A 27,998-nucleotide genomic window follows, 5' to 3' on the forward strand; every position below is an offset into this window, starting at 1 on the left:
ATTTTACTAACTACAGTTTTTTTCCTAATTTGGATTCCACTGACTATATGTCTCTTTAGAACACTTTCTGGTTCTCAGCCTTTTTAACCCCAGAGTTTAATGTTGCACATCTTTAGTAATGTATTATTATTTTAGCATTTTAATCACGATTTTGATAATATTACGAAATCTTAACCATTTTAAGATTTAACCACCCTGGAAGCTTGCTGAGCCCCCAGTGGACCCCAGCACCCTGTTTAAAAGAGGTTTGTTACTCTACATGGGCGAGTAAATGACAGAATGTGAATTTTTCGGGTGAACTATGCATGGAAATGTGGACATTTCATGCTGTATTAAGCCACATTGTCAATTCTGCATTATATGCAATACAATAGCCATGAATTAAATATGAAAAGAAAGCTGATCTGTTTTACGTACACAATACTAACACATCCAGTAAGATGAAGCAACTGGAAAATGCAACAAGACAATGATCCAAACCATACGAGTGAGCTCCCCAGCTCTGTTCCAATAATAATAATAATAATGATAATAAATAAATAAAATACAATTAAATTAAAGTTTTGGCATGGCCTTGTCAAAGTCCTGACTCAAACACAAATAAGATGCTTTGGCAGAACCTTTGACTTGTAGATACATACTCAAACCTTTCCATGTGGCTTAACTAGTTCTGCATAGAAAAGTGGGGGAAAATTCCAGTACCACACGGCTATGAAAGACACTATTATTTGAAGCATTTAATTGCAGAACTTGCTGCTATAGGTGGCAATACGTTTTCTCATAGATAACTTCTATTCTTTTTAATTGTTTTATTGCATCAATAAAATAAAAACTGTATGTTTTTACTCATGTTGCCTTTGTTTTATGGTGCATTTTGCTCGAAAATCTAAAATTCTGTGGTATGACATACAAAAAAAAAAAGGATATGTAAAATACATTTTCACAGCACTGTGCATGTAAAATGTATAATTTCTTTTGAGACACTGCTTAAACTTGCTGCAACTGTTTCCGATACTTCAAATGGACCACAAACATATCCTGTGCATATTAGCTTCATGGTTGAATTTGAACATTTACAATAGTGCACCTGTACAGCAGGTGACTTTTTCATAGATCTAAATCAAACTGATTGCAGAATCTAAAAGCCCTTTTTAGTATCTTTACACTTAAAAAAATGCTTAACTTTAAAAACGTAAAGTTTTGGAGGAAGAAAAAAACAACCAAGAATAAAGATGAGCAGTATCGTCTAGTGAAAGGCATGCCAACGGATGACACAGAGACCACGGATGGTAAGACAATACTTTGTCATTTTGGAAATACTTTACAGTAAGGTCTCATTTGTAAACGTTAATGTTAGTTAATGCATCACCTAACATGAACTATCAATGAACAATACAATATTTATAAATCTTTGATAACATTAACATCAAATGAAACCTTAGAGTAAAGAGATACCGTTATGTTTCAATAAGTGAGTAAATACAATTAAAAAATGTGCGCTTATAATTGAAATCTTATAAAAATAATAATAATAATAATAATAATAATAAAAATTCACATTTGATTTGAAAAAAAAAAAAATCATGCACATGCTTTCAGGAGCAGAACAGGAAAGCACAGTCGACTCTGCGATGCCATCCTGTTCAGGTGTTGAAGTGAGTGGGGAGACAGGGCTTCATATTCTCAGAACAATTCTGAATGATGAATTAAACCCAGAAGCAATGCCGAAAAACTTTTCTCGAGAATGGCGCCATAAGTACCTTGAAGAAATAGATCAGTTTGTGGAAAATCACTTTCCCAAGATGCCAGCAGAGGGACCACAAACATCTCAATTAGAGCAAATAAAAGACTTTCAAAAGAGAACACAGAGCACAATATATGATGAGGTGCTTCGATTAACACCTGCACTGAAAGATGCTGGGCTGCTAGATCATCTGAAGGACAGTTACAGCCGCCAAATCTTTAACAACCTGGACCTGCTGCTAAACAGAGATCTGTCTGTAAAAGAGATCTTCTGCCTTCTACTGTGGGGAAAATGTTTGTTCTTCAGGTATGCACTGCAACTTTGTTGTAAGTAAAATTTTTGTATACATACAACACAAGATATATTTTAAATGAACATTACTGTATATATATATTTATAAATGCTGTTCTTTCTAATTTTCTGTTTATCAAAGAATCACAGTTTTATCAAAAAATATTATGCAGCGCAACATTTATTAACTATGACAAGAATAAGAAACATTTCTTTGACAAATCATATTTGAAGAATTACTGAAGGATCACGTGGCATTGAAGACGGGAGTAAGTTTTACAATATAGGCATAACAGTTTTATTTTTGGTCAAACAAGTGCAGCCTTGGTGAGCAATAGAGACTTTTTTCATAAAAATGGAAAATCTTATTAGCCTCTTGAACAGTAGTGTGGCTACAGTATATGTGCTGTGTTCATTCTGTTTCAGTCCAGACCCAAAACTGACATTGTATGATCCTCTGCTGTTGACGGGAGTTTTTGCGAAAGCAGAACAAAAACTACTGCAAGTACTTAAGGTAAAAATTCACAGTATCCACCTTATTTTTAATGTAAGAGGAGGCTGTACACTCTTAAAAATAAAGGTGCTTAAAAGGTTCCTCACAGCGATGCCATAGAATAACCATTTTTGGTTTCATAAAGAACCATTCAGTCAAAGGCTCTTTCAAAAACATCTCTTTCTTACCTATTTATAATTTGAAGAACCTTCTTTTGCCACAAATAACCTTTTGTGAAATAAAAAGGTTCTTCAGATGTTAAAGGTTGTTTATGGAACCATTTAGACAAAAAGGTTCTACTGGCATCGTGAAGCCCCTTTATTTTTAAGAGTGTAACTTGAATTTGTGAGGCTTCTGATGACATTCACTTTCAGTTATTTTAGCTGAACAAAAGTAGCCCGCTATGCTGCTTTATATCCTTAACTGCTATTTCATATAATGTTATTAACTCTTTCCCAGCCAAACACTGAATTTTAATATTATTCATGAGATGCTTCCCTGCCAAACATTTGATAAAAATGCGATTCTCCCAGTTTTTTTGCTCAAAAAAAAAAAAAAAAAAAAAAGATTACATACATACATACATACATACATATATACATATATATATATATATATATATATATATATATATATATATATATATATATATATATATATATATATATATATATATATATAATATGTAACTTACCTACATTAAAGTGTTCTGGAGGCCATGACATTTTTGTGAAAATCATCAAAAATACTTTGTTCAAAAAAACTGGTGGGGAAAGAGTTAATATTTAAGTATCATCAAGTAGGCCTATAATAGTAACCATAAACATTACCCTGTAATGAAAATATTTTTACCATTTACTGTTGCTTCTCTAGATATTAAAGTCAATGAAGTGTAATCTATCTTTCTATTTTTAAATCTTTTTTTAATCTCATTACACTGATTCATACTGCAGTAATGTACTAAAGGACCCAAAACTAGGTGTAAAACATGTATCTCTGCCCCATTTTATCTGTCACAGAATGATATCTCCACGTATCTACAGAACATCCTGCACTATGATAAGGAACATGGACATAATGAGGACTCAATGGATGAAGAAACTTTCATCAGCGTTCACTTAGATGTCATTCAGGTAGCTCTAAGAGAGAGAGAGAGAGAGAGAGAGAGTGTGTGTGTGTGTGTGTGTGTGTGTGTGAGAGAGAGAGAGAGAGAGAGAGAGAGAGAGAGAGAGAATCCAGGCTTATTTTTATATATTCTTGTTAAAAGGTATCACATGGGATATGATATATTCCTAATCTATTTCATGTTTTGTTTTCACAGGTCCTAAATAATGCTATTTTAGATGCTCAAGAGGTTGGTCTGACTTTGATGCATGCCATACAAATACTCTGTAGTGAGGAGCTGCATGGTTTTGTTCAGAAGTAGGTTTCTCCTCATATTATCTAATATTACACCTTTACCTTAAGTTTAAACAATTCTCATTTAATTTAATGAGTTTCCAGTTTTGATATTTTTAGTTTATGGTTGTTGGAGCAGTGAAGTTTGTAATCCTGTTCCTAATATAAATATATTTTCTTAGGTATGCGGATGCTGAGAATGAATGTCTAAATAAACTAAAGTTCACAGAGAAAAACTCTCTGCTTCTGTTTCGGATAATGAACACCTGTATGCAACTCAGGTATTTTCTAACTAAGTGATCGATTAATATATGTCTCAGAAACTGTAACAGTGTATAGTTAAATCTGCACTAAATTAAGAATAGTTTGATTTAATCATATGGTGCCAGTATAATTGTGGGGACATTAAATGAGACCTATTATGCCACATTTAAAAATATGCAATATAAGTCACAGGTGTCCCCAGAATGAATCTGTGGAGTTTCAGCTCAAGATCCCATCCACATATCATGTATAATATTATTCTGAAAATGCCTATTTTACGTTGAAGCATGAACATGCTGTTTTCATGTATGTCTCTTTAAATGCAAATTTGATTAGATTCAACTTTATTGTCATTGCACATGTAAGGTACAGGGCAACAAAATGCAGTTAGCATCTAACTAGAAGTGCAATAAGCAGTAAGTATAGAATATACAATATATATGTACCCGTCATTTCCTTCTTTGCATGCCGGCTCCCCTGCGCACGCTCTGTACGGCAGCCCGCACGCGATTATGCGTGCTCTGGTGCAAGCTCGACCAGGTGAATTGAATTGGGAAAATTAGAAGCTCGCGCCCAGTTCAATCAGTGGTTTCAAACTACGTGCACCGGTCAGTTTTCTGGGGTGCGACGGTCAGGGAGGATGGCAGAGGCACAAATGCATTCACTGTGAGGAACTGGGACTTTTGATCATGAAGGGCTATCGCTTTTTCACCTGTTACTCACGATCCTGATCATGTTACATTGGTACCTGTTCAACTGGGCAAAATAAATATTTTCTTAGTGAAATCCGAAGTCTGGTCCTTTTCAAGTGTGGGCACCTCACAGCTAGAAGAATACTTGACCTGTACACTATAGGAAGAAACTATGCAATGGATAGAGTGCAATGGATAGTAAAGTGCATTTAAATTATTTCAGTGTGCAAATGGATTACTCAGTATTCTGGATAAAAGTGTGAAAAGTGAAAGTGACATAACATACAGCGCTGGTGAGCCTTCTTGACCAGGCTGGAGGTGTTTGTAGTCCAGGACCGGTCTTCCGAGATGGTGGTTCCCAGGAACTTGATAGAAGCTGGATAAATGTTCAACAAACATCTTGTTAATGTGGATGAGGTCATGCATGCTTCCTTTCTTCTCCATGAAGTCCACAATGAGCTCCTTTATCTTGCTGGGGTTAAGGAGCAGGTTATTATCAGTGCACCATGTGGCCAGGTGCTGTACCTCTTCCCCGTAGGCAGTCTCATGGCAGTCTCATCATTGTCTCTGATGAGGCCAATCACTGTGGTGTCATCTGCAAACTTAATGATGGAGTTTGATCCATGCAGAGGCTTGCAGTCGTGGGTGTAGAGGGACTAGAGGAATGGGCTCAGCACACAGCCCTGTGGTATGCCGGTGTAGAGTGTGATGGTGGTGGAGCAGGTGTGACCTGACCGAACATGCTGAGGTCTGTTGGTTAGAAAGTCCATAATCCAGTTGCAGAGGGAGGTGTTAATGTGCAGGACTCCAGGTTTTGTGGTCAGCTTGGAGGGAATGACAGTGTTAATGCTGAGCTGAAGTCAACAAACTACATCCGTACATATGTTGTTATTGTCCAAGTGTGTGAGTGCAGAGTGCAGCACTGTGCATACTGCATCCTCTGTGCACCTATTTCTATGGTAGTCAAATGGGGGTTTGTAGTCACTGATGATCTGTATGCCCTGCCACATGCGTCAGGGGTCAGAGTTGGAAAAGTGTTCCTCTACCTTCAGCTTGCAGCAGTACATGGCCTTTTTGATGCCCATTTTCAGGTTAGCCCTGGATTTGCTCTAGGCCTGAGCGTCAGCTGACCTGAAGGAAATGTTGCGGGCTTTCAGCAGAAGTAGCACCTCCTTGTTCATCCATGGCTTCTGATTAGGGTATGTTGTTATCTTCTTTTGTGTTGTAACACTGTTAATGATGGTGTTGATGTAATTCAGTACAGAGGAGGTATAGATATCAATGCCCGTGTGAGAGCTACAGGCAGCCTGAGAAGCAAACATACTCCAGTCCGTGTATTGAAACCTGTCCTGAAGTAACGAGTCTGCTCCAGTTGGCCACACTTTGATGGTCCTCACTGATGGCTTCACATGGTTGATGAGGGGGGAATACTTAGGGGTGAGGAACAAAGAAAGGTGATTAGACTGACCGAGGTGGGGGAGTGGGGTCACGATGTAAGCTCCATCAATGTTTTGGAATCACAAACATGGAATCAAAACCAAGAAGGGCGAGAAAGCCAAACTGGACAGAGGAACATGTTTACTGTTAGCCCAGTTAGTGGATGAACACAAGGCCATTCTTAAAGGAAAATTCGCACAGAACACCCGATCATAGCACTAAAACTTGGGAAAAGTCAGATTTTAATGACACGCACCTTTAAGATAAAGTGGCTAATACTTGGCTTCCCATATTTGACTAAAATATTGCGTCAACCATAAGACAGAAACTTTAAGTAAATTAAAATAGCTTTTCTACATCACTGTTATAACTAGAGTGATTATATCTTGAGTATATTATTTTTTTTAAAAATTAAGTTTTTGATTTTTTTTTTGCACTTTTAAGCAGCTGTTAACTTTACTGCCCCTTTTCTAAAGTTTAATCATAAAACCATTTAATTAATTTATTTTAACTATAGATGCTATGCTACACAAATCACTCCAGATGTTAACAACAGTGACCATGACTCAAGCACTATAATATGCATGCTACAGAAACTGGAAGATAAAGCTTCATCCATTGTACAGAAGATCATGAACTGCTTAGCACTGGTATGTTTTGATTCTTTTTCTTTTTAATATTATTATGTTTTTTTCATCATTGTCTATGATTATCTGTTCAGGAGAAAAGTTAAATAAAGCATTTGAGTACACAGAATTGTGAGATCCATAAAATTAATTCATCCATTCATATCTCTCTGGGTCACTGATAAAGGATACTGAAACCTTTCTTAACACATTTTATATCAAACTTACAGTACTGTTCCCCTTTAATTGTTCATTTGTAGGCCAATTTAAAAATATATTTCAGCATAAGGAATAGGCATATTCATATCCTAATGGAGGCAATCCAAATGCAGTGTTCATCTTTGCCTGAGACGGCCTCAGAGATCAAAACGGTATGCACAGTCTATGACCTTAAAACCAAGCAAAAAGATTCAAGTTCCATATCTCATCCTCTGTCTCTCTAAAAATCATTTTATTCCTGACAGGTCATTTTGAAAATAGCTTATGACAGTGTTTCCAAAGTGTACCTGAAATGCCTGATGAAGACAAATTTCAGAAACCTAGAGCAGCGTTGGGGAAATGCTGAGGAAAAGATAAAAGAGGATGTTCAATATTTTCAAGACACTTTCTCTGAACTGGTGAATTTTTTTATTTTTTTTAAAAAAAATTTTAATTTTTACCAACTAACTCTTGTGTGGTATCTAATAGTTTAAGGCTCATATTGGTCCACAGCTACTCTTACATCTCTTGTCTCTCTCTATGACTGTGGTGTTTAGGGCAAGTCATTTTAGTCCTTGACTTTTGACATTAGACAACAGTGTGTTTTTTCATTCATTACACAAATAAAATGCTCATGGATTGACTAAAGTGATTTTTGCCTCCAGAATGTCAGTGCTGACCAGCAGAACGATCTGCTTCAGAGACTCAGTGAAGTTTTGCTTTACAGTGATGTTGAAGCACTGAAGATTACCTGTTGTTTTTTGTTCAGAGATTTCCCGCAGGAGAGGTAAACCCAGAACAACAATTATTGTTTAAAAGTAGTTGTGTTCATTGTGTGGGAGTAAGCAAGCATAGAATGTGTGATGTTGTTTTCAGTGCAGTGAAGTCTTCTTCTCAATGTTTTGCAGTGAGCAGTATGTACCTGGTCTGCTGCGCTGGAAGGGGGATTTATCGGAGCGACAGGTGAGGGAAGTGCTGGATGTGAGCCGAGAACTTGGCCTGAATCCAAGTGATACACATGTCAACTGTTGTCCTATGAAGGGACTTTTTTGTTGTGGCATCATAAAGTCACATTAAATACAAAGACTGCCTTTAATAATGGGAACTGCAGAAGCACAGTGGGTTACTGCCTTTGAACCAAACAGAAATAAATGCAGGCCTGTCAAGATGATTGACTTAATGTGAAATGGGCCAAAATGTTTCCAAGCAAACTTCCAGCTTATATTTTCAAGCAAAGATATTTGCTCTATGGTCATTTTGTTTAATAAATAGATAAGTTTTTTTTTTTTAGTTTTATTTGTTGAATCCTCTTTTACGTAGTTCAGTTGGTAAAAGTAAGAGAGATGAAGAATGTTCTCCAAACATTGTGCTATTTCTACCTTGTAGTTTTCAAATCTAATGTATATTCTTTTACAATGTCCTAAATCTTCTCTTTCTCTACACTAAATGCAGGCTCAAAGCTTTTTTTCCAGTCTGTCTGGAATAGAATATTAAAAAATGTGTCCAACCATGAATTCATGTAGCCTTTTTATATTCACATTTGAACTTTCTGAAATAATCTGAATATATAAAGTGAACCTGTTTACTGGAACTTTATATACCTGCTTACATAAAATGCATTTAAATCAGATGTCACTCTATATCTTCAGCTGCCAGTAGTAACTGTTTTCAATATTTTTTTTTTTTAACTAGTTTTATAACAGCAGTGAACAAAAACATACTAAACTAAATGTAAAAAAGTCAGACAACATTACAAATGACATAAGTACCTTAAATGAGTACAAAGGAGAAAGATAAAACATACAAAAAAGGGGAGATGAAATCAGTTTTGAAAACAGTATCACAAATATGTAAACATCCATTGAATACCACTGTGACGAGTGGGGCGGGGCCGAGGGATGTGGGAACGAGCGAGGCTGGTTTATTTAATTGACTAAAGTACAAAGAAAAAAAATCCAGTTTACACTGACCAACTTAATTTTATTTTTAAATAAAGACAATTTTTGATTTTGATGGCTGAAACACACTCCAAAAAAGTTGGGACAGAGGCACGTTAAACACTGCGTCACATCAACTTTCCTTTCAATTACAATGTTTCATTGTTTGGGAATTAAGGATACTATTTGTTAAAGTTTTGCGAGCAAAGTATTTATACAATCTCGCTTGATACAAGACTTCAGATGGTCAGCAGTCTGTGATTGTCCTAGTCTGATTATTATTTTCATGACTGTTTGTAGCGAATCAGTTAAAAAGGGAAATAGGAATAATCAACCATAACTAGATTAATTGTAAATATAATAGACCTCTTAGTGTCAATTGTCTGTCAGTTCTAAGAATGTTAATTTCCTGGTTTAGGGATACTACTCAGTCTAAAATACACAGACACACACACACACACACAGTTGGCATAGGAAGATGGGTTAAAGCTTAAGCAGTAAAGAGAAGAGACATGAAGCTTTGATAAAATTTGATATTCAGCAGATCTACAGCCAGTAGTAAACGTCAGTTTCTTAGTTCAAACACAACTTTGTAAAAGGTGCATATGAGACTTATGTTAATGTATCAAGTAATAAGACTACGTTTGATACTTGCACGTCTCGCTTGTTTGAAAAAGAGTCCTGGTGCACTTTGGGGCTCCAGTTGGTCTCTGCTGAAATGAGTTGATGATAAAAACAGTTTAAACAGAGGATCTTGATGAATGAATGAATGAAGGCCGAAGCCTGGCACAAGCTTTGCGTGGTTTTGAGAGCTCTTAGCTCAGCATCTTCTCATTTTCCTTTTTGCTGTCAGCAGAGTGATAGCAACAGAAAGATGAATGTTAAAAATTTCCCATATTTTGGATGAGTAACCAGGGTAATTTCTCTTTTTTCAATGTTCTATGTTGACTTTAGCTATATAAATTAATATTCAGATGTTATATTTTACTTGGTCTCCGTGATTGCGCCTCCAAGCAGAAAAGCAGTGGAAAGTTAATCCATTTTAATTTTTCCCCCATTGCGATTATGTGTTGCACTATTACACCCCACAAAACAGCAACGGTTTACCATGGTTGAAATAGATTTTTAATTAATCAAATTAAGACACTGGGCTGAGAGGGAGTACGTCTAAACACTGCGCAGTAGTGCGAGTAGCATTAAAGGAGGCCATCAACATGGCGGCCTCGCCAAATAATGATGTCAGGACGCCCAAGCCCTATTGAACTCGTTTACACTTGTGTGACGCATGTGGAAATGCAGTACATATTATAACAACCTCAACACTCATGTTAAAGCGTTAAATGGATTAAATGTACCTTCAAATACATGTATGAAAGAAATTGCATCGAAAAGATTCACTTAAAACATTATTATTACAATCAATCTGTTAATGAGTTAGAGCGTGAAAAATCATGCATATCCACAGCAGCGAAAACTGCTCAAAACCTGCCGGAGTACGGCAAAAGAAGAGCGAAAAAATACACTGTCTGCAGTACCATTAATAGCCACAAGGGGGTAGCCTTCGAACACCAATGAATATAACCAAATGCTTATTTTATGAAATTCACACACATCAAAACTCTTAAATCAAATAACTTAACCCCGTTACATCAGGTCTAGAGACGTGTTTTAGAAGCTGAATGTCTTTTAACCTGAGCACAGTGTCTTAGAATGATGTAGTCTATTATGCACAAGAATTATGAGCGAAAAGCTGCTAAAGACCTGACATGAGAGCGCAGCATTCAAGACGTCGAGTTGCGCATTTACATTGAAGTACAATGGAAAAGTACAGCAGTGGATTGAAAAATGCATTCTGAGTGAATTAATCTATTAAAAGCTACTTAGCAAATACAAATGGCAAAGTATTGAATAAAACAAAATGTCTTAGCCACCAAATTCAAAAATCTGACATCCAGGAAATAAAAATGTGAGTAGTTTTAGGAAGCAGTTTTACCACAAATATAGACAAGTGAGACCACCACAATCAACAGCAATACTTAATTGTGTTTACAATGAAACACAAGCCCTGAGTCCACAGCCCCTTTGGTTAGATGAGGGGATTGGTTGGTCCAAATGCTACACTGTTCATACATTTTCCGACAGATCTGAACTGCAGGCAGGCCAGTCTAGCTCATTCACCCTGAATCTACGAAATCATGCTGTTGAAGCATATGCAGGAAGAGCTGGTCTTGATCTAATAACCATGGACTTCCCATGAAAGACATCTTCAAAGCAGTATATTTCTCTGTATAATTACAATAGGTCTGTATGTCAATGGTACCTTCTCACGGATGACAGTCACCCAAACTGTTTGCTCTGCTGCACTCCCATACCATGACAGACGTTTGCTTTTGTTTCTATCGCTGATGAAAGTCTGGATGGTCCCTTAATTTGGTCTTTGGGACTGAGAACTCAACATCATTTTTTTCTGAAACACATTGAAATGTGGACTCATCTTACCACAGAACACATTTCCTGTTGTGTCCAGAACACATTTACTTCCAGATCTGAGATGAGCTCTGGCCAGAGAACCCGGCAACATCACTACATGGAACTGATATATAGCTTTATCTCAAAGTAACAGAGATTAAGTTGCATTTCTTGATGCAGCGGCAGACTGTGTTAATTGACAGCAGTTTTCAGAAGTACTCCTGAGCACATGTGGCTGTTTTAAAAGGCACAATATGTCATTTTCACCACTGGAGGGCACGCATTCAAAATAAACAAAAATCAGGTAGCGTAGTTTGTTGACGCTGTGACTGATCGTGGAATCATGGGAGTTGTTGTCTTCATCCCCAACAAATGCAATCCGACAGGTCTCCGACTGGATGAGTTAATGATTTTAGTAGTAGCCCTTTATTGTCACTAGTCACAAGTACCAGCGAAATTAGCCATCAACCTGTCCATACATACATACATACAATATGACAGGGGGGTAGACAGGACAGGAAGACAGGGTATTTGAGGAAGAAATACAGCATAACATTAGGGAAGTGAGGAGAAAAAAACCAACACCCAGACTCCTTATGGGAGCACAGTATGAGAACAGGAAAAACACCTCAGCACAAAAAGCACATAATCAATACACCATAGACAAACGACTTTGCAACTGGGTATGGAACTTAGGGGGGTTGAGGTAATCCAGTGCAGGCAAACAGCCATCCGGTCCAGCAGCTGAAAAGCGCCGGTCACTGACTCGCCTGCCAGACTGGCGGAACAAAGCGGCGAAGGCGGGGGATGGGGGTTCGGGGGGTGAATGCATATCTGTATATGTGTAAGAGTTTGTGTATTTGTAGGCCTGGAGAGTTGAGACTCTCTCTAGATGCCTCAGTCCGCAGATTATACAGCATCATAGCAAGTTGCCACGGAGACGTCCTTGGTCAGGTCCTAGACAGAGTCAACAATCAGCAGGTGTCTGTGGGCGAGGGTGGAGGAATGCAAGAGAAGTCAAGCTGCCCTGCTCGCCTGGGAGATTTTTGTCATCCAGCCAAAGCTGGTAAAGAAAGCCAAAAGAAGATAAGATACCAGTTGTTTGGTCTAGTAGCTGCATTTCTTTTCACGGTCACTATGATTGTTCATTGTCCAGTGGTCTCCAAATTCTCCAATTTCTTTTCCAAATCCGTGAGCTTCTTCGTGATGTTATCCATATTGTGGTTAATAGTCTCAGTCTCAATGCTGACCGCTCTGCCCACTACTTCAATCATGACGGGCAGCCTTGTGAGGCTTTGGACAGCTGTTCCCGTCTTCTTAATTTTCCGATAACCCAGGGCAAAGCCTAATCCAATCAGCAAAAAACCTGTTATCATGGTTCTGAATAGGTAGATGTCTTCAATGTCCTCCACGGAAAGAGCCGCCAGTCACACGAACCGCCAATTCGCCCACGCGTCCATCGTGTAGCCAGCTGCAAATGTTCCGGCAGGGCAGTCAGGTTTCTCCCTCGTCGAGAAGATGGTGTCAATTGCGTTGAGAGACCAATTTATCAAATCCATATTCCACTAATTAATTGTCACTAATTAAAATTGCTTATTTCTCTGGATTGAAACATTCTTCGAAACATTTGGGATAAAGTACACAATTCAGCAAAATATATAACACGGTTCTAGTTGTTTTTGGATATATAATTAAAAAAAAATCTTAAATCATAACATCTCTTTAACATCACAGCATGATGGCTTCTTCTGCAATGGCATCTGAGAGCTCAAAGGTCATGCAAAAAAATCCTCTGAGCTTTCCTGCCCTGCCCTACATGTACTGAGATTCCTCTGTATTCCCTGAATCTTTTCACATTATTATTTATGGTAGTTGGTGAAACACCTAAATTCATTGCGATTTTGCATGGTGAAATGTGATTTTTGATTTGTTTGACACTTCTCTCATGAAACATGTGTTAAGAGATTATGGGGTTGTATTAAAGGGGTCATATGATTTTGCTAAAAAGAACATTATTTGGTGTAATTAAATGTGTTTATGTGGTTTAAGGTTAAAAAAACACATTATTTCCCACAGAATGCTTTCGGCTTCACGACTGTTCGGACGTTCTAGCTTACTGCTCTGCACTTTGCTTCTTATTTCTGTACTTTTCTCTGATTTTTCTAAGATTTTTTTACTTCAGCAGATCAGCACAGTGCACAAACAACAGATTTTTGGCACAAATGCTTAAAGCTGCAGTAGGGAATTTCTGACGCTCTAGCGGTTAATAAACAGAACTGCTTGTGTCATGCGGAAGAACATTGTAGCCGGAGCTACTTCTCTCTGTTTATGTCTATGAAGAATCACAAAGGTACTGGGTTACTCCGCCGTGGTACCCCTGAAGCAATCTAAAATAGTCCGAATATAAATACTTATTATAGGTGCACCCTAGTGATTCAGGACAAGCTAAAAACACAGTTTGGAAAATGGATTCATGGTGTACTCGCTTATTATGTTCATTTTTCTACATTTTGAACACAAACAAAGTTACGGACCGCAGCTCTGATTGGTTGTTTTTTACCGGGAGCGCATGACTTTCTGCAAATGGCAATAGGACCACTGGGAGGAGCCAGAGGAGCTTGATTTTTTCACAGATTATCTGTCTCATATTCTACTGTCAGGACATAATGACAGGTTTAATAAATATGTAAAAAATATATTTTTACAAAAGTTCCCTACAGCACCTTTAAACCAAAAACTCTTTGGGACTGAAATAATCCTACAAAAAGAAGACTTTGCCTCCCAATGCCAGCAGCTTACATTCCGGAGACGGGAAAACAGCTGCCTACACTCAAACAGAAGAGAGAGAAAATGCCTCCTCTTGGATCTACTTGTTGCATGAACTGCTGCAAACTTCTACAAAGGATTGTGATTGTGGAAAAAAAGTTACTTGCTGGACTTCCAAAACAGGTTGAAGACTCAGCAGATCGTCAATGTACCCCCTCAGCATACAACCGGTGAGTCCCATGAATCTTCTGAATCTTAGCAGTGTATACCAAATGTAGAGGAACAAGCCGAAACTGATCGCAACACTTATCGATGGCACAAACAGGGAGCGAGACCCAAAGGAACTCGAGACATCATATTGTCACGAGTTACTCATATTGCTGACGTAGCTTCCTTTACCCCAGATTTGACTATGACAAGGCTTGTAAATACCGGTATTCTACCTCCCCCTATACATCTTGAGAACAGATTTGAAGCAGTAATGAATGCAGGTGAGGAATCCCAAATTTGTGATCAAACATCTATCGGATCAGCAAGAAGCTAACCCTGCTACTAACAGGAGCTCAAGGTCAAGCAGACAGCGGCATTCAGCTCAGAGCTTAGCCGAGACCAGGACTCTGATAGTGGGTGACTCTATTATCAGAAACATCAGTGGCATGACTACAAAACATGCTGCCTTCCTCAAGCAATGGTCTCTGATGTGAACAAGGAACTTCAGAACATTCTGATGAAGCACAAGACTGCGAATCGAATCATCATCCCTGTGGGGAAGAATGATGAACACTTCGAAGACTCAAAGTTCAGTCGTTCATCAGTGGACCACTCCCAGCAAGGGGAACAAATATGTTTTCACAGATGCTTGGGCTGAACACATGGCTACAATGATCCTGAAAATCTTGTGAATCTTGTGAATCAGATCTTGCGAATTTCATCGACAACTTCAATCTTTGCTGGGGCCATAGACAACTGTTTAAACAAACTTGGTGCTAGAGTGCTTAAGGACAATATCTACTTTTCCCTCCGTCATCCTTCAGCAGAGTGTGTGAATCCATTAAGCACACACACACACCGGGTCCGAGTCATCATGTGGTTGACACATCCCACAAGGACAATGATGTCACCATGCAGCCACAACAAGCACTGCTGATGGACACTATCCCTGCTGAGCCCTGCCTACAGAGTTCCTCACAGACAGACTGTGATGTATCAAAACAGCTACAAGACTCAGCACCCAAGGACGACTTTCTGGAAAACATCCAGGGAAGCCAGGACAACATATCACAACCACCAGAAACACCAGAGACACAGCCCATCTCACCAGACACATTATCCCTCTCTCCAGCATCTCCACTTCTGTGCTTCTCACAGAAAATGGAAGAATTGGTGTATGCTGGGACTAAACTCTCTTACTTATTCTCTGCAAGCCCGCAAGTATCAACAAAAAGACGGCTCTGACTGCTGCCAGAATGTCAGGGCCCAAACCCACCTCTGCTGAAGGTGAACCAAAAACAACTGATAGCAGCTCTTAGTGATATGCGTCGGGTCCCCGCTATAATAACATTCACAAATGTTTACAGAACAAGCAGGAACCCAGTGCGCCTGTAGCTTTCTCTATTTCAGTTTTATCACGTAATAGAAAGTTTAAGGCCATCTCAAGCCGAAGGGCAAACTCAACTAATCTGCGGCCTATTATGCATCAAACTAAAACTGATGTAAAGACACCAAGCACTGCCATCAAGTTAGCATCTTTAAACATTCGCTCACTAAAAAATAAATAATTTCGAATCAATGAATTTATAACCACAAACAATCTTTTTTTAAACGAAACATGGCTTGACGACAGCTGCAATGCAACAATCATCAATGAAGCAGCCCCTCCTAACTTTAATTTCATGAGTGTCTGCAGGACTGTTAGGAGAGGTGTAGGTGTAGCTGCTCTATTTAAAATTCAATGCAAGCAAGTGTCATTTGGTCAGTACTTGTCTTTTGAATATCTAGGGATTGTGCTCAAAGGTACTCCAAGCATTCCATTTTCACTATTTACAGGCCTCAAAAATACTTTCCAGCCTTTGTTGAAGAGGTCACATAAATGTTTTCAATTATTTCCTCAGAGTTTGACTGTTTTGTTATTGCAGGGGATTTTAATATTCACATAGACAATGCAGAAAACAAAATTACAAAACAAATGATAACAGTTCTAAACATTTTTGACCTGATTCAGCATGTCCATGGACCCACACACAAAGGTGGACACACTCAAGACTTAATCATCAGTAGGGGTCTAAACATTTCATCCATTGTTATTAAGGACATAGCACTATCTGATCACTTCTTTATTTTCTTTGATATATTGATCTCTGCTATCACTGAATCTAGATCTGTCTCTGTCAGAAGAAGATGCATCAACGAGAACACTAGTGTACTATTTATGGAGGCTATATATTTAAAACAAAGCATTTTTGCAGACTCTGTTGATATTCTCCTTGATTCCTTCAACTCAAAAGTTAAGAATGTTATTGATGATTTTGCTCCAATAATAGTAAGAAAACAAACAGAGAGAAATCAGTTTGAAGAAGATCAACGGCAGTTCAGACTTTGAAAAGACAATGCAGAAAAGCTCAGCGGATGTGGCGGAAGACGAAACTTGAAATTCACTATAGCATGTATAAAGAAAGCCTTCATGCTTTCAATGTGAAACTAGCCACAGCTAGACAAAATTTCTTCTCAGACCCTATAAACAGTAACTTAATCAACACTCGTACTCTTTTTGCCACTGTTGAGAGACTGACAAACCCCCCAAGTCAGATTCTCAGTGAAATGCTCTCAGACTGCAAATTCAACGAGTTGGCTTCCTTTTTTTCTGAGAAGATCATCAATATCAGGAAGGTGATTAGCACATCCTCAAGTAATGCAGAGGTCTCACAGATTCAGCCAAAATATCAAAAAGATACTAAATGTATTTTTGAAGCAATTGATAGCAAAATTTTGGAAGACATAGTGCAGCAACTAAAATCGTCAACCTGCTATCTTGACACACTTCCCACATCTTTTCTCAAAAGTGTGCTTAACTGTTAAGAAGAAGATCTATGAGAAGTGGTGAACGCCTCACTTCTTTCAGGTACATTTCCAAACTCCCTGAAAACAGCAGTTGTTCAGCCCCTCCTGAAAAAGAGCGATCTTGATAACACCATTTTGAGCAATTAAAGACCAATATCTAATCTTCCCTTTGTATGCAAAATCATAGAAAAGGTCGTTTTTAATCAGGTGAATAAAGACTTAAACTAAAATAAACTTTCTTCAGTTAAACAAGGAAAAAACATTGCACTGCAACAAAGATGAAGTTTTCAAGGTGAATGCATACCTTGATTCTAGGGGTCAAACAACTAAAAACCAAGTCAGGAATCTTGGCGTGGTTCTGGAGACAGACCTTAGTTTCAGTAGTCAAGTCAAAGCAGTTGATTTAGCAACTAAATCAGCATACTATCATTTGAAAAACATTGCCAGAATTAGATGTTTTGTTTGCAGTCAAGACCTGGAGAAACTTGTTCATGCTTTTATCACCAGCATGGTGGACTATTGTAATGGTCTACTCACCGGCCTTCCCAAAAAGACAATTAGACAGCTGCAGCTCATCCAGAAAGCTGCCGCCAGGATTCTGACTAGAACCAGAAAATCTGAGCATATCACACAAGTCCTCAGGTCATTACACTGGCTTCCAGTTTCATTCAGGATTGATTTTAAAGTACTTTTACTCGTCTATAAGTCACTCAATGACCTAGGACCGAAATACATTGCAGATATATTCACTGAATATAAACCTAACAGACCACTCAGATCATTAGGATCTAGTCAGTTAGAAATACCAAGGGTTGACACAAAACAAGGGGAGTCCGCCTTTAGTTATAAAGTTGGAATCAGCATCCAGAAGAGATCAGATGTGCTAAAACACTATTCATATTTAAATCTAGACTCAGAACCCATCTGTTTAGCTGTGCATTTGTTGAACGAGCACTGTGCGATGTTCCAAACTAATTGCACTGTATTTTACGTATAATGCATTTTATGTAAAATCATTTTCTATTTCTACTTGTTTTAAATTAAGTCAATTTTTTTATCATTTCCAAAGTTTTAAAATTGCTTGTTTTATTTTTGTTCTTTATGATTATTTTACTTTCTTTTATTTAAAGCACTTAGGATTACCATTGTGTACGAAAAGTGCCATGTAAATAAACTTGCCTTGCCTATTGTTTCTCCTATATGCCCCGCCTTTCTGAAATGCATAGTTCCCTTTCAAGGGAACTTCGTACTGAATCCTCTAGGGGGGCGCTATGGGGAACACCTCGTCGTGACCCGTGTCTGGAGCATACTTTGAAAAAACACCAACGAGTTGGCTGGCGACAACCTCTGAAGTCACTACTGGCGTGACTGTAAATCAGCGCCAGGAGAACACGTCATTCTCTTCTTGGTCTTCATTGACTGTTTTGTCAGTGTTTTTGACTCTTTGCGTGCATCTGAGAAAACAACAATGTAAGAGCAATCTTTTTCTGTTTATCATGGCATCCACTAGCAAGACGTTCAGACAGTATGTACACCCGTGTTGGTGTTATTTGACACCTGATGACACACACAGTTTAGAGAGGGACTTTCCCTTTTGCGCTCTTCGACGGAAGGAGGAAGATGTGTTGTCAATAACCCTTTCTGACTGAAGTTAGTGCTCTGCTGGTGTCTGCCCAGGAATAGCAGGAGATGTCTGAGGGTGGCGAAGAAGCCGAGGCTGAGCTTTCTCAAGCCTCCTGCCCTGCGTATGTGGAGCTGTTGGAGGTTGGATTTACCATGGAAGCATGCCAGCAAAGTGATGCCGCGAGGTCGCCTCAACGAGCGTTATTTGTCTGATCATAGCCCTCCAGCCAAGATGAACCGTTCTTCCCTTTTTACATGCAAAAGTCAAAAAAGAATGGAAGAGGCCTTTTTCTTCTCGCATCCATCAGTTTCAGCATACAAGTTATGCCAACATCGAGGCGATGCGCGAAAATGGCTATGAGAGAATTCCCCCTGTAGAAGGGGCTAGCTATCTCTCTGTGGGGGAAACATCCTCTCTTAAATCTTCCTCATACACAGAGCATACACAGCAGCAGGTCAGGCTGTGGCTTCATTGCACACAATAGCAGTGCTTCAGGCTCATCAGGCTGATCTGTTGAAGGACCTGGATAAAGGCAAGGGCCTTTCAGCTGACCAGGTAGCCAATCTGCACCACACCACAGACCTCTCTCTCCATGCTACCAAGCAGGCCGCCTCCACCATGGGTAGGTCTATGGAGGCAATGGGGGTAATGGAGAGACAATCTGTGGGTGAACCTGGGAGATATTGGGAGAAAAGAAAGGGGCTTTCTTCTTGATGCTCCGGTCTCGCCTTCCGAACTTTTCGGTACCTCGGTTGAGATGGGGGTGGAGAAGTTCAGGGAGACGAGGGTGCGCTCAGCTTTTTTTCAATCCTTCATTCCATGAAGGTCCAGGTCCGACCCGGAACAACATAGGGGTCCTGGTCTGTCTCGGTCTGAGGAACAGAGATGGGCACAGAAGGCTAGAGTCACGGCTCGCGCTCCTCCCCTGCCTACAGACAGGGGTGAGAAGAATCGTGGGTCACAAGGAGATAAGCAGGATCTTAGGGATGTGATTCATGCGAGGCAGCATTCTTGCTGAATTGGAGCGATTCCTAGGTAGCTACTCATTCCCTTTGGGTGTTTTTAACTTCTGCTTTTATCCTCCCCTGCCTAATTCCCCTGTAACCACCAGCTCTCCACCTGATCGAGGTTAGGTGGGAAATTTCTCGCATAACAGTCTCCTATGCTGGACCTATGACGTTTTTGGCTGGTTCTATGTTCATAGCAACCACCTTACTGATGGTCCAGACTAAAAGGAGGCACCCCTTGAGCGGGGCTCCAGTGCAGAAGGTTATATACTTATGTGTATTAAATTGCTGGTGGTTATGTGCCTACTAACAAACACAGTGAGTTTCCTTTACAGTGCTCAGTTACAGCGTTCACTACACACTCATCAGCATTGGCTGTCCGGCCTCATGCTCTGGTATTAGACGGCCGAGATCACAGGCTTCTGCGGGAGCCTCGGTGATCATCAGAACTGGCACAGCACTGCAGGGAATCTCATGGATGTCAGGCCATGTCACCCTGAGGGGCTTCCTGGCTGCTTAGTTGTGCTGTTGCATCCAGCGGGAAGTGGAGGTGGTAGTTACAGAAGTCTTCCTTTATACAGTATACTGCCTCAGGTGATGTTCCCCTCGCCTGAGGTTTGCAAAATTTGTGCTTGCCTCTGCCGTGCGGTTCAGTTTTTTCCCCAGATCATTCAAGCATTATTTCCACAGATCGAGTTGATGACTCTCAAGCATATTGTTTGAGATGCACCATTCCATCTAGGAGCTGCTTGATCAGAGTGCCACGAAAGCCCCTCCTTAGAACAGTATTTCAAAATCCATGTTATGGTAAGTGTGCAGGTGAAGGCTTTGCGCACTTTCTGAAATCTAAACTGTGGTAAGTTTGCACGCTAGTGCTCTGCCTTCTTTCTAAAATCAAAAATTGGTGAGGGCTTCATGCGGTTGTTTCGTGCCCTTTCTTGAGTTGTATAAATACTGGGTTCTTAGCCGTATCCCTTTAAAGGAATCCTTCCTGATTCCAAGCCTTTAGCTCTACCCCGGGCCGAGGCCCTAACAAATAAAAACTGGGTTCATAACTTATGCCTTTGGCCGTAAGGGATAATGTCATGGACAGCCATCTAGGGCTGTCAAAATGGCTGAAAAATTAAATTCGAATTTTGTACTTATAGATTATCAAAATTCTAATTTTATTCGAATTTAAAATGCATAATTTCAGTTAGGGTGAAGAAAAGCTTTTGGCTTCTCTCCTGATGCCACAAGAGGGTGCATCCAGCAAGATATTACTAATAAACGTTTATTCAAAGCATTAGAATACATGACTGTGAAGTGAATAATATTTAAAATAATGTTTATAAACTAATTATAATTAAGTTGCTTAAACAACTATAAACAAAACATCATGTATGCATGCATAGTTTAATACAAAGGGCGTAAAGCCAATCACACAGAGTAGATTTTTACATTTAAAAACATGAGATGAGGTGGGATGGGGAAAAACCCACCATAAAGTCTTGAGATGTGTTTTTAAAAAGTTGAACTTTAATTAATTTTACATGGCTTTCTAAACATGCGGCTCTCGTGTGCAAGACGTGAGTGCAACGGTTATAGAATATGTCTCTCTAGAAAATGCGCTAAATATGCATTCTGTGTGAATAGCTTGGTTTCAGTTTTGATGCAAACAAGATCTTCTCCACATTGATGTTCTCTTTTTCTGCAATATTTTGAAAGAACATCGAAGCAGCGCTGCATCTAGTGGAACACTTACATTGTCATCGCATCTCGTGCGCCACTGACAAAATGCCAATATATACTTCAGCCGTTTGCATCCACACACCGTCTGCATGTCATTTTTATCATCAAGAGGGCTCACGGACAGCCGCGCACCCCTCCCGCGTGGTCTCAAAAATTCCCTGTACGTGGGTGGGGTGTGCGGCTTTACAACAGCGCACACACGAGGTGAATGATGAGACAGAAGTGGTACTGCATGTCGACCTCGTCCACCTTTTGAAAGCTCTGCGGACAGAACTGGTCGCAAAATGAAACAAACGTGGAATGTGAAGTATACCCTGGCCGGTCCTTAAAGCAGCATCCTTAAAGCACACCTAAAATTCACATGCAATATTTTTGCATTAAAATGTGGATTTTTATTTTAAATTCGACGAATATTCAAAATTTTTATTATTTTTTGACAGCTCTACAGCCGTCTAAACGTCCCAGGGGCAACTCCCATGGAAATGGTGCTTCCCATGATTCTGGCCTGCACCCACCTCAGCATGGAGGCGTGGGTATACTGTTCCCTATAGTGTCCCCTAGAGGACGCAGTTCAAAGTTTCCTTGAAAGGGAACGTCTCTGGTTACGAATGTAACCATGGTTCCCTGAATAGGGAATGAGACACTGCGTCTTCTAGCTCCCTTCCATGCTTCGGACACAAGCTTCAGACGAAGAAGTGAATGATGTGTTCTCCTCGCGCTGATTTATAGTTGCGCCGGTAGTGACGTCAGAGGCTGTAGTCGGCCAACTCATTAGTGTTTTTTCAAAGTCTGCTACAGACACGAGTCGTGACGAGGTGTTACCCATAGCGTCCCCTAGAGGACGCAGTGTCTCGTTCCCTACTCAGGGAAACAGGGTTACATTCGTAACCGGAGACATTTTTTACATGGCTCATTGGTCTGAAAAGCAGGGTGTGCTCTGATTGGCCAGCTATCCAGTGCGTTGTGATTGGACAAATCCCACAAGCATCTGACAGAAATGTTACACCCCTTACCATACGATCTCCTGGCACGACGAGACAAAACTAATAAAACCCATTACAAAAAGTGGGACATAAATACTGATTATAATGACTTACTGACTTACTTAAACTGTGTTTTTACATGTTGTGTTGCATCGCGCTGTGTAAACATAAAACTATGTCTGCGTTTTTGATCATTTTTGCAATATGTTTCTTGAACAGCAAATGAGCATATTAGAATGATTTCTAAAGGATCAAGTGACACTGAATACTGAAATAATGATGCTGAAAATTCAGCTTTTTGATCACAGAAATAAATTACATTTTAAAATATGTTCCAATTGAAAGCAGTTATTTTAAACAGTACAAATATTTCACAATATCACTGCTCCTGCTTTGGATCAAATTAATGCAGGCTTGGTGAGCAGAAGAGACTTCTTCAAAAAACATTAAAAGTCTTACTGTTCAAAAACTTTTGATTAGTAGTGTATATTTTTATGTAGGCCTAATTTAGGTTTGTCATTTTAAGATAAATAACATTCTTTGTTAACAAACTGACATGAGGTGGTTGTTTTCAACAAGGTTTACACTGTTCTGTTCATAACAGTTCTGTTCAGAGATATCAGAGTTATAAAAAAAAAGAGATATCGGGGAAAATTAAGAAAAGGGAAAGGGAACTGTAACTGAAGGTGCAGTGCAAGAGAGAACCTTTTCTTATTTTCCGCTCCCCAGACTAAGGATTTAGAACTTTTTATGTGATGGCTATACAAATAATAGGGTTGTCTGTGGATTCAGAAATTGTTGTGGATGTACAGGCTATATACAGAAAAAAGGAGCCAAAAACTCTCCTTTTGGGGTACAACAGCATGTCACTGGAGCAACACACTTAAAATTACATATTTGTTAATTTTTTCCCCTAATAGGTAGGCCTACAAATTAGTACCTTAAGGGTACAAATTACTAATCTAGAGCCCCTTTCCAATAAGATTCCCGATCATACATGGGTAATGTGTCCTGGCAATTGTTCCCAGATCATTAAATTTTGGTTCATTCATACTGCCAGTGATTTCTCAGAATCTGTGCGTGTGTTCACACAGAACCTCTAAAGGTCCCGTAATGACAGGTGACATCAGGATTTGATGTGTAATGTACGAGTTGAACTTAAGTTGCCGAACAATCTCAGCTACAGCGTGGAAAGTAAGGAGCTAACTGGTCTCTGCTTCATTACACAGTTTGCACATTTTCTTCACGATCGTTGATCTGCCTTTGGTAAAAGAGTCACATGATAATGTGCGTTATCAATACGACACACCTTTACTGGCATTGGTTCTGGGTTTTGTTTAGAGCTCGTTCTGGGACTGAACCCGGCAATCCCCAACCTAGGAACGATCCTTGAATCAATCTTGGGATGTGTTTGCATCCACACAGAAGGTACTCCGGCAATTTTTCCGGGACCAACGTGTAGTGTGAAAGGGGCTTACGGTACTAATGTGTCCCAACCTAGAAGTTGTGATGAATCATCAGTTAAGCTTCACAGACCATATTGCTACAATGACCCGGTCCAAGCCACCCAACATCTTGTCCAAGTTATTGTTCTCTCCAGACTGGACTATTGTAATGCTCTCCTGGCTTGCCTTCATGCATGTACTATCAATCCTCTGCAACTGATCCAGAATGCAGCAGTGAATGTTGTCTTCAATGAGCCAAAAAAAGCTCACGTTACTCCTCTCTTCATCAGGTTACACTAGCTACCAGCAGTGTTGTAGTGGAGTCCGAGTCGAGTCTCGAGTCCCCAATGTTCAAGTCTGAGTCGAGTCTCAAGCTCCCAGTGCCTACATGTTTCCACTCTGGGACCTTCAAAGAACTGATAAAATGTATTAAAGAGGTTCTACATTAAACAAAAATGACACCACTGTCACAATTGCAAAGGGAGTTTATTTACTGATTTGACATATGACACCCTTTAAATGGGTGCACTGGTGGCAGGAATACAGAATACCTGTGTGGCAAGCTGATAGAGCGCAGGGAACTTGACTTTGTGCTGCTGCCAAAACCCATGGGACTGAGTCCTGCTCTGTGATCAGGTCAAGATATGCAGTCTACTGAGCATGGACAGATGGCTTGTTGTCTAGGAGGGAATCGAGGAGGGAGTCTTCTGGTAGTGGGAGAACATTTTCAGCTTCTTCTGAGGGGCCTCAGGAGGAGATGCTGGAGCATCACCTACCCCTGGCCCTGTTGCAGCGGCTGGTGATGGTAACTGTTGTTTCTCGCCTTCTTCTTTGATATACTCTGAAACAAAAGGAGGCAGGAGAGGTATGGGTAACACTTTACAATACGGTTCATTAGTTAACATTAGTTAATGTAATATGAACTAATCCTTTAACACTGTATTACTGTATTTTAAATATACTTAAAATGTAAAAATCAATACGATATGCCGAGAGAGAGAGAGTGTGTGTGAGAGAGAGAGAGAGAGCGTTTGTGTGTGAGTGACTGAGTGATTTAGCGTGAGTGAGTTTGTATGTGTTCAAGTGAATGTGTGTGTGATGGCACACGACTGGTCAGAAAGCAACGTTTTACGTTAGTCTGTCATGTTTCTTGTCCATGACACCACAGGATTTTAGGAGTCAAAATTGTGTCATCCATCTGACACAGTGACCATTGCAACAGACAAAAAAATTGTGTAATCTGGAACAGTGACTATCGCAACAGACAAAAAAAAAAAAATCTTATCTGACACAGTGACTAGTAAGTTATCAACAGACAAAAAAATTGTGTAATCTGAACCAGACATTACACATCATCGATGTCTGATGCCAACCCTAGCTTCTTTTGTTTATTATCATATATGCATTAGTCTATAATATTTTTTTTAATGCTAACTTTAGCCAATGGAAAGCATTTTACTTACTTTTCTGGGTGCATCCATGACAGGTGTCTGTTAAAGTTTGAAGTTGTCACAATTTTTATCACGGTCACAGGCCAAACCTTAGGAATCAGTCTCAAGGTAGGTGAAGGGCAGAAACTGCATTTTGACCTATAGGAAGTACTGTCCTTCCCTGTCTTTTTCTTGCCCTCTAAGTCGTATCTGGCTGTTGTCCTGGCATCTTTGTCCGATGGCACTTGACAGTTTGCTTATGTTAGTCCACCAAAATCAAAATGTAGCAAACCTTTGTCCTCTAAAGTGGGCCCTGGAATGCACTGTCCACTACAAAATTTTTTTTTTTTTTTGGTTGACCTCAATAAAATAGAATGTTGTGGAAAAGTTAATTTATTTCAGGAATTAAACTCAAATTGTGAAACTCGTGTATTAAATAGATTTAATGCACACAGACTTCAGGAGCCTGATCGAGACGGTTCGCAGCACGACGCCCGTGGCGACGATCGTCGTGTCAGGACCACTGCCCACGTATCGACGAGGACACGAAAGGTTCAGTAGACTTTTTGCTTTAAATGAATGGTTATTGTCATGGTGTAAAGAACAGAAACTGCTATTTGTTAATAACTGGAATCTTTTCTGGGAGCGTCCTAGACTGTTTCGCGCTGATGGATTACACCCCAGCAGAATTGGAGCGGAGCTTCTCTCTGACAACATCTCCAGGACACTTCGCTCCATGTGACTAGTAAGACAATTCTCAAATAACCATTATGATGAGTTTTGTTCCACCCGCTTAAATGCTAAAAGTACTTGTGCTGTAAAATCTATTAAGACCGTGTCTGTTCCCCGAATAGTGAGGTCAAAATATAAATATAAATATAATGTAGGATCTAGAAAAAATCTTATCGTAATTAAACCAGAAAAATGTAAAGTAAATGAACAAAAACAATTTTTAAAGTTATCGTGGGAGATTTTAATATTCACGTTGATAATGCAAATGATACATTAGGACTTGCGTTTACTGACCTAATAAACTCCTTTGGAGTCAAGCAAAATGTCACCGGGCCCACTCATCGTTTTAATCATACACTAGATTTAATTATATCGCATGGAATCGATCTTACTGCTATAGATATTGTACCTCAAAGTGATGATATTACAGACCATTTCCTTGTATCGTGCATGCTGCGTATCACTGATATTAACTATATGTCGCAGCGATACTGTCTGGGCAGAACTATTGTTCCAGCCACCAAAGAAAGATTCGCAAATAACCTGCCTGATCTATCTCAACTGCTATTTGTACCCAAAAATACACATGAATTAGACGAAATTACTGACAAAGTGGGCACTATTTTCTCTAATACATTAGAAGCTGTTGCCCCAATCAAATTGAAAAAAGTTAGAGAAAAACTTACTGTACCATGGTATAACAGTAATACTCACTCTCTCAAGAAAGTAACTCGTAGTGTTGAACGCAAATGGAGAAAAACTAACTTAGAAATTTTTAGGATTGCATGGAAAAACAGTATGTCCAGCTATAGACAGGCTCTAAAAACTGCATGGGCAGAGCATATACACAAACTCATTGAAAATAACCAAAACAATCCAAGGTTTTTATTTAGCACAGTGGCTAAGTTAACAAATTACCAGACGCCACCTGATTCAAATATTCCACCAACGTTAAATAGTAATGACTTTATGAATTACTTCACTGATAAAATAGATAACATTAGAAATACAATAGCGAATGTAGATTCTACAGCATCTAACACTTCAGTTTCATCCATCGCACCCAAAGATAAACTGCAGTGCTTTACAACCATAGGACAGGAAGAGCTAAATAAACTTATCACTGTATCTAAACCAACAACATGTTTATTAGATCCTGTACCCACTAAATTACTGAAAGAGCTGTTACCTGTAGCTGAAGAACCGCTTCTCAATATCATAAACTCGTCGTTATCTTTAGGACACGTCCCAAAACCATTCAAGCTGGCTGTTATCAAGCCTCTTATTAAGAAACCAAAACTAGATCCTAGTGTACTGGCAAATTATAGGCCTATTTCAAGTCTTCCATTTATGTCTAAAATTTTAGAAAAAGTTGTGTCTGCTCAATTGAGCACCTTCCTACATAAAAATGATCTGTATGAAGAATTTCAGTCAGGTTTTAGGCCCCACCATAGCACAGAAACTGCACTTGTTAAAATTACAAATGACCTGCTCCTTGCATCAGACCAAGGCTGCATCTCATTTCTAGTCTTACTTGATCTTAGTGCTGCGTTCGACACCATAGATCATGACATACTCATAGATCGATTACAAAACTATACAGGTATTCAAGGGCAGGCTCTAAGATGGTTTAGATCCTACCTGTCCGATCGCTACCATTTTGTTGACTTAAAT

General features: G+C 39.4%; 1 protein-coding gene across 2 annotated transcripts; it reads left to right on the forward strand.

Annotated features, from left to right (window-relative positions):
* Positions 1–1,041: 1,041 nt before the first annotated feature.
* Positions 1,042–26,072, forward strand: LOC113057197 (uncharacterized). Of its 2 annotated transcripts, XM_026224389.1 has the most exons (12): positions 1,042–1,289; positions 1,600–2,050; positions 2,462–2,549; positions 3,548–3,661; positions 3,850–3,950; positions 4,109–4,207; positions 6,837–6,969; positions 7,206–7,316; positions 7,410–7,562; positions 7,809–7,930; positions 8,052–8,106; positions 26,048–26,072. In XM_026224389.1, exons 1-12 carry the CDS (start codon positions 1,175–1,177, stop codon positions 26,060–26,062), a joined length of 1,557 nt encoding a protein of 518 aa, XP_026080174.1. In that variant the 5' UTR covers positions 1,042–1,174; the 3' UTR covers positions 26,063–26,072. The 2 variants fall into 2 exon arrangements, with proteins under 2 accessions (XP_026080174.1, XP_026080173.1); XM_026224388.1 differs by lacking the exon at positions 26,048–26,072 and having other exon boundaries at positions 8,052–8,725.
* Positions 26,073–27,998: the final 1,926 nt, after the last annotated feature.

Source organism: Carassius auratus, chromosome 38, assembly GCF_003368295.1.
Source record: "Carassius auratus strain Wakin chromosome 38, ASM336829v1, whole genome shotgun sequence".
NCBI lineage: Eukaryota > Metazoa > Chordata > Actinopteri > Cypriniformes > Cyprinidae > Carassius > Carassius auratus.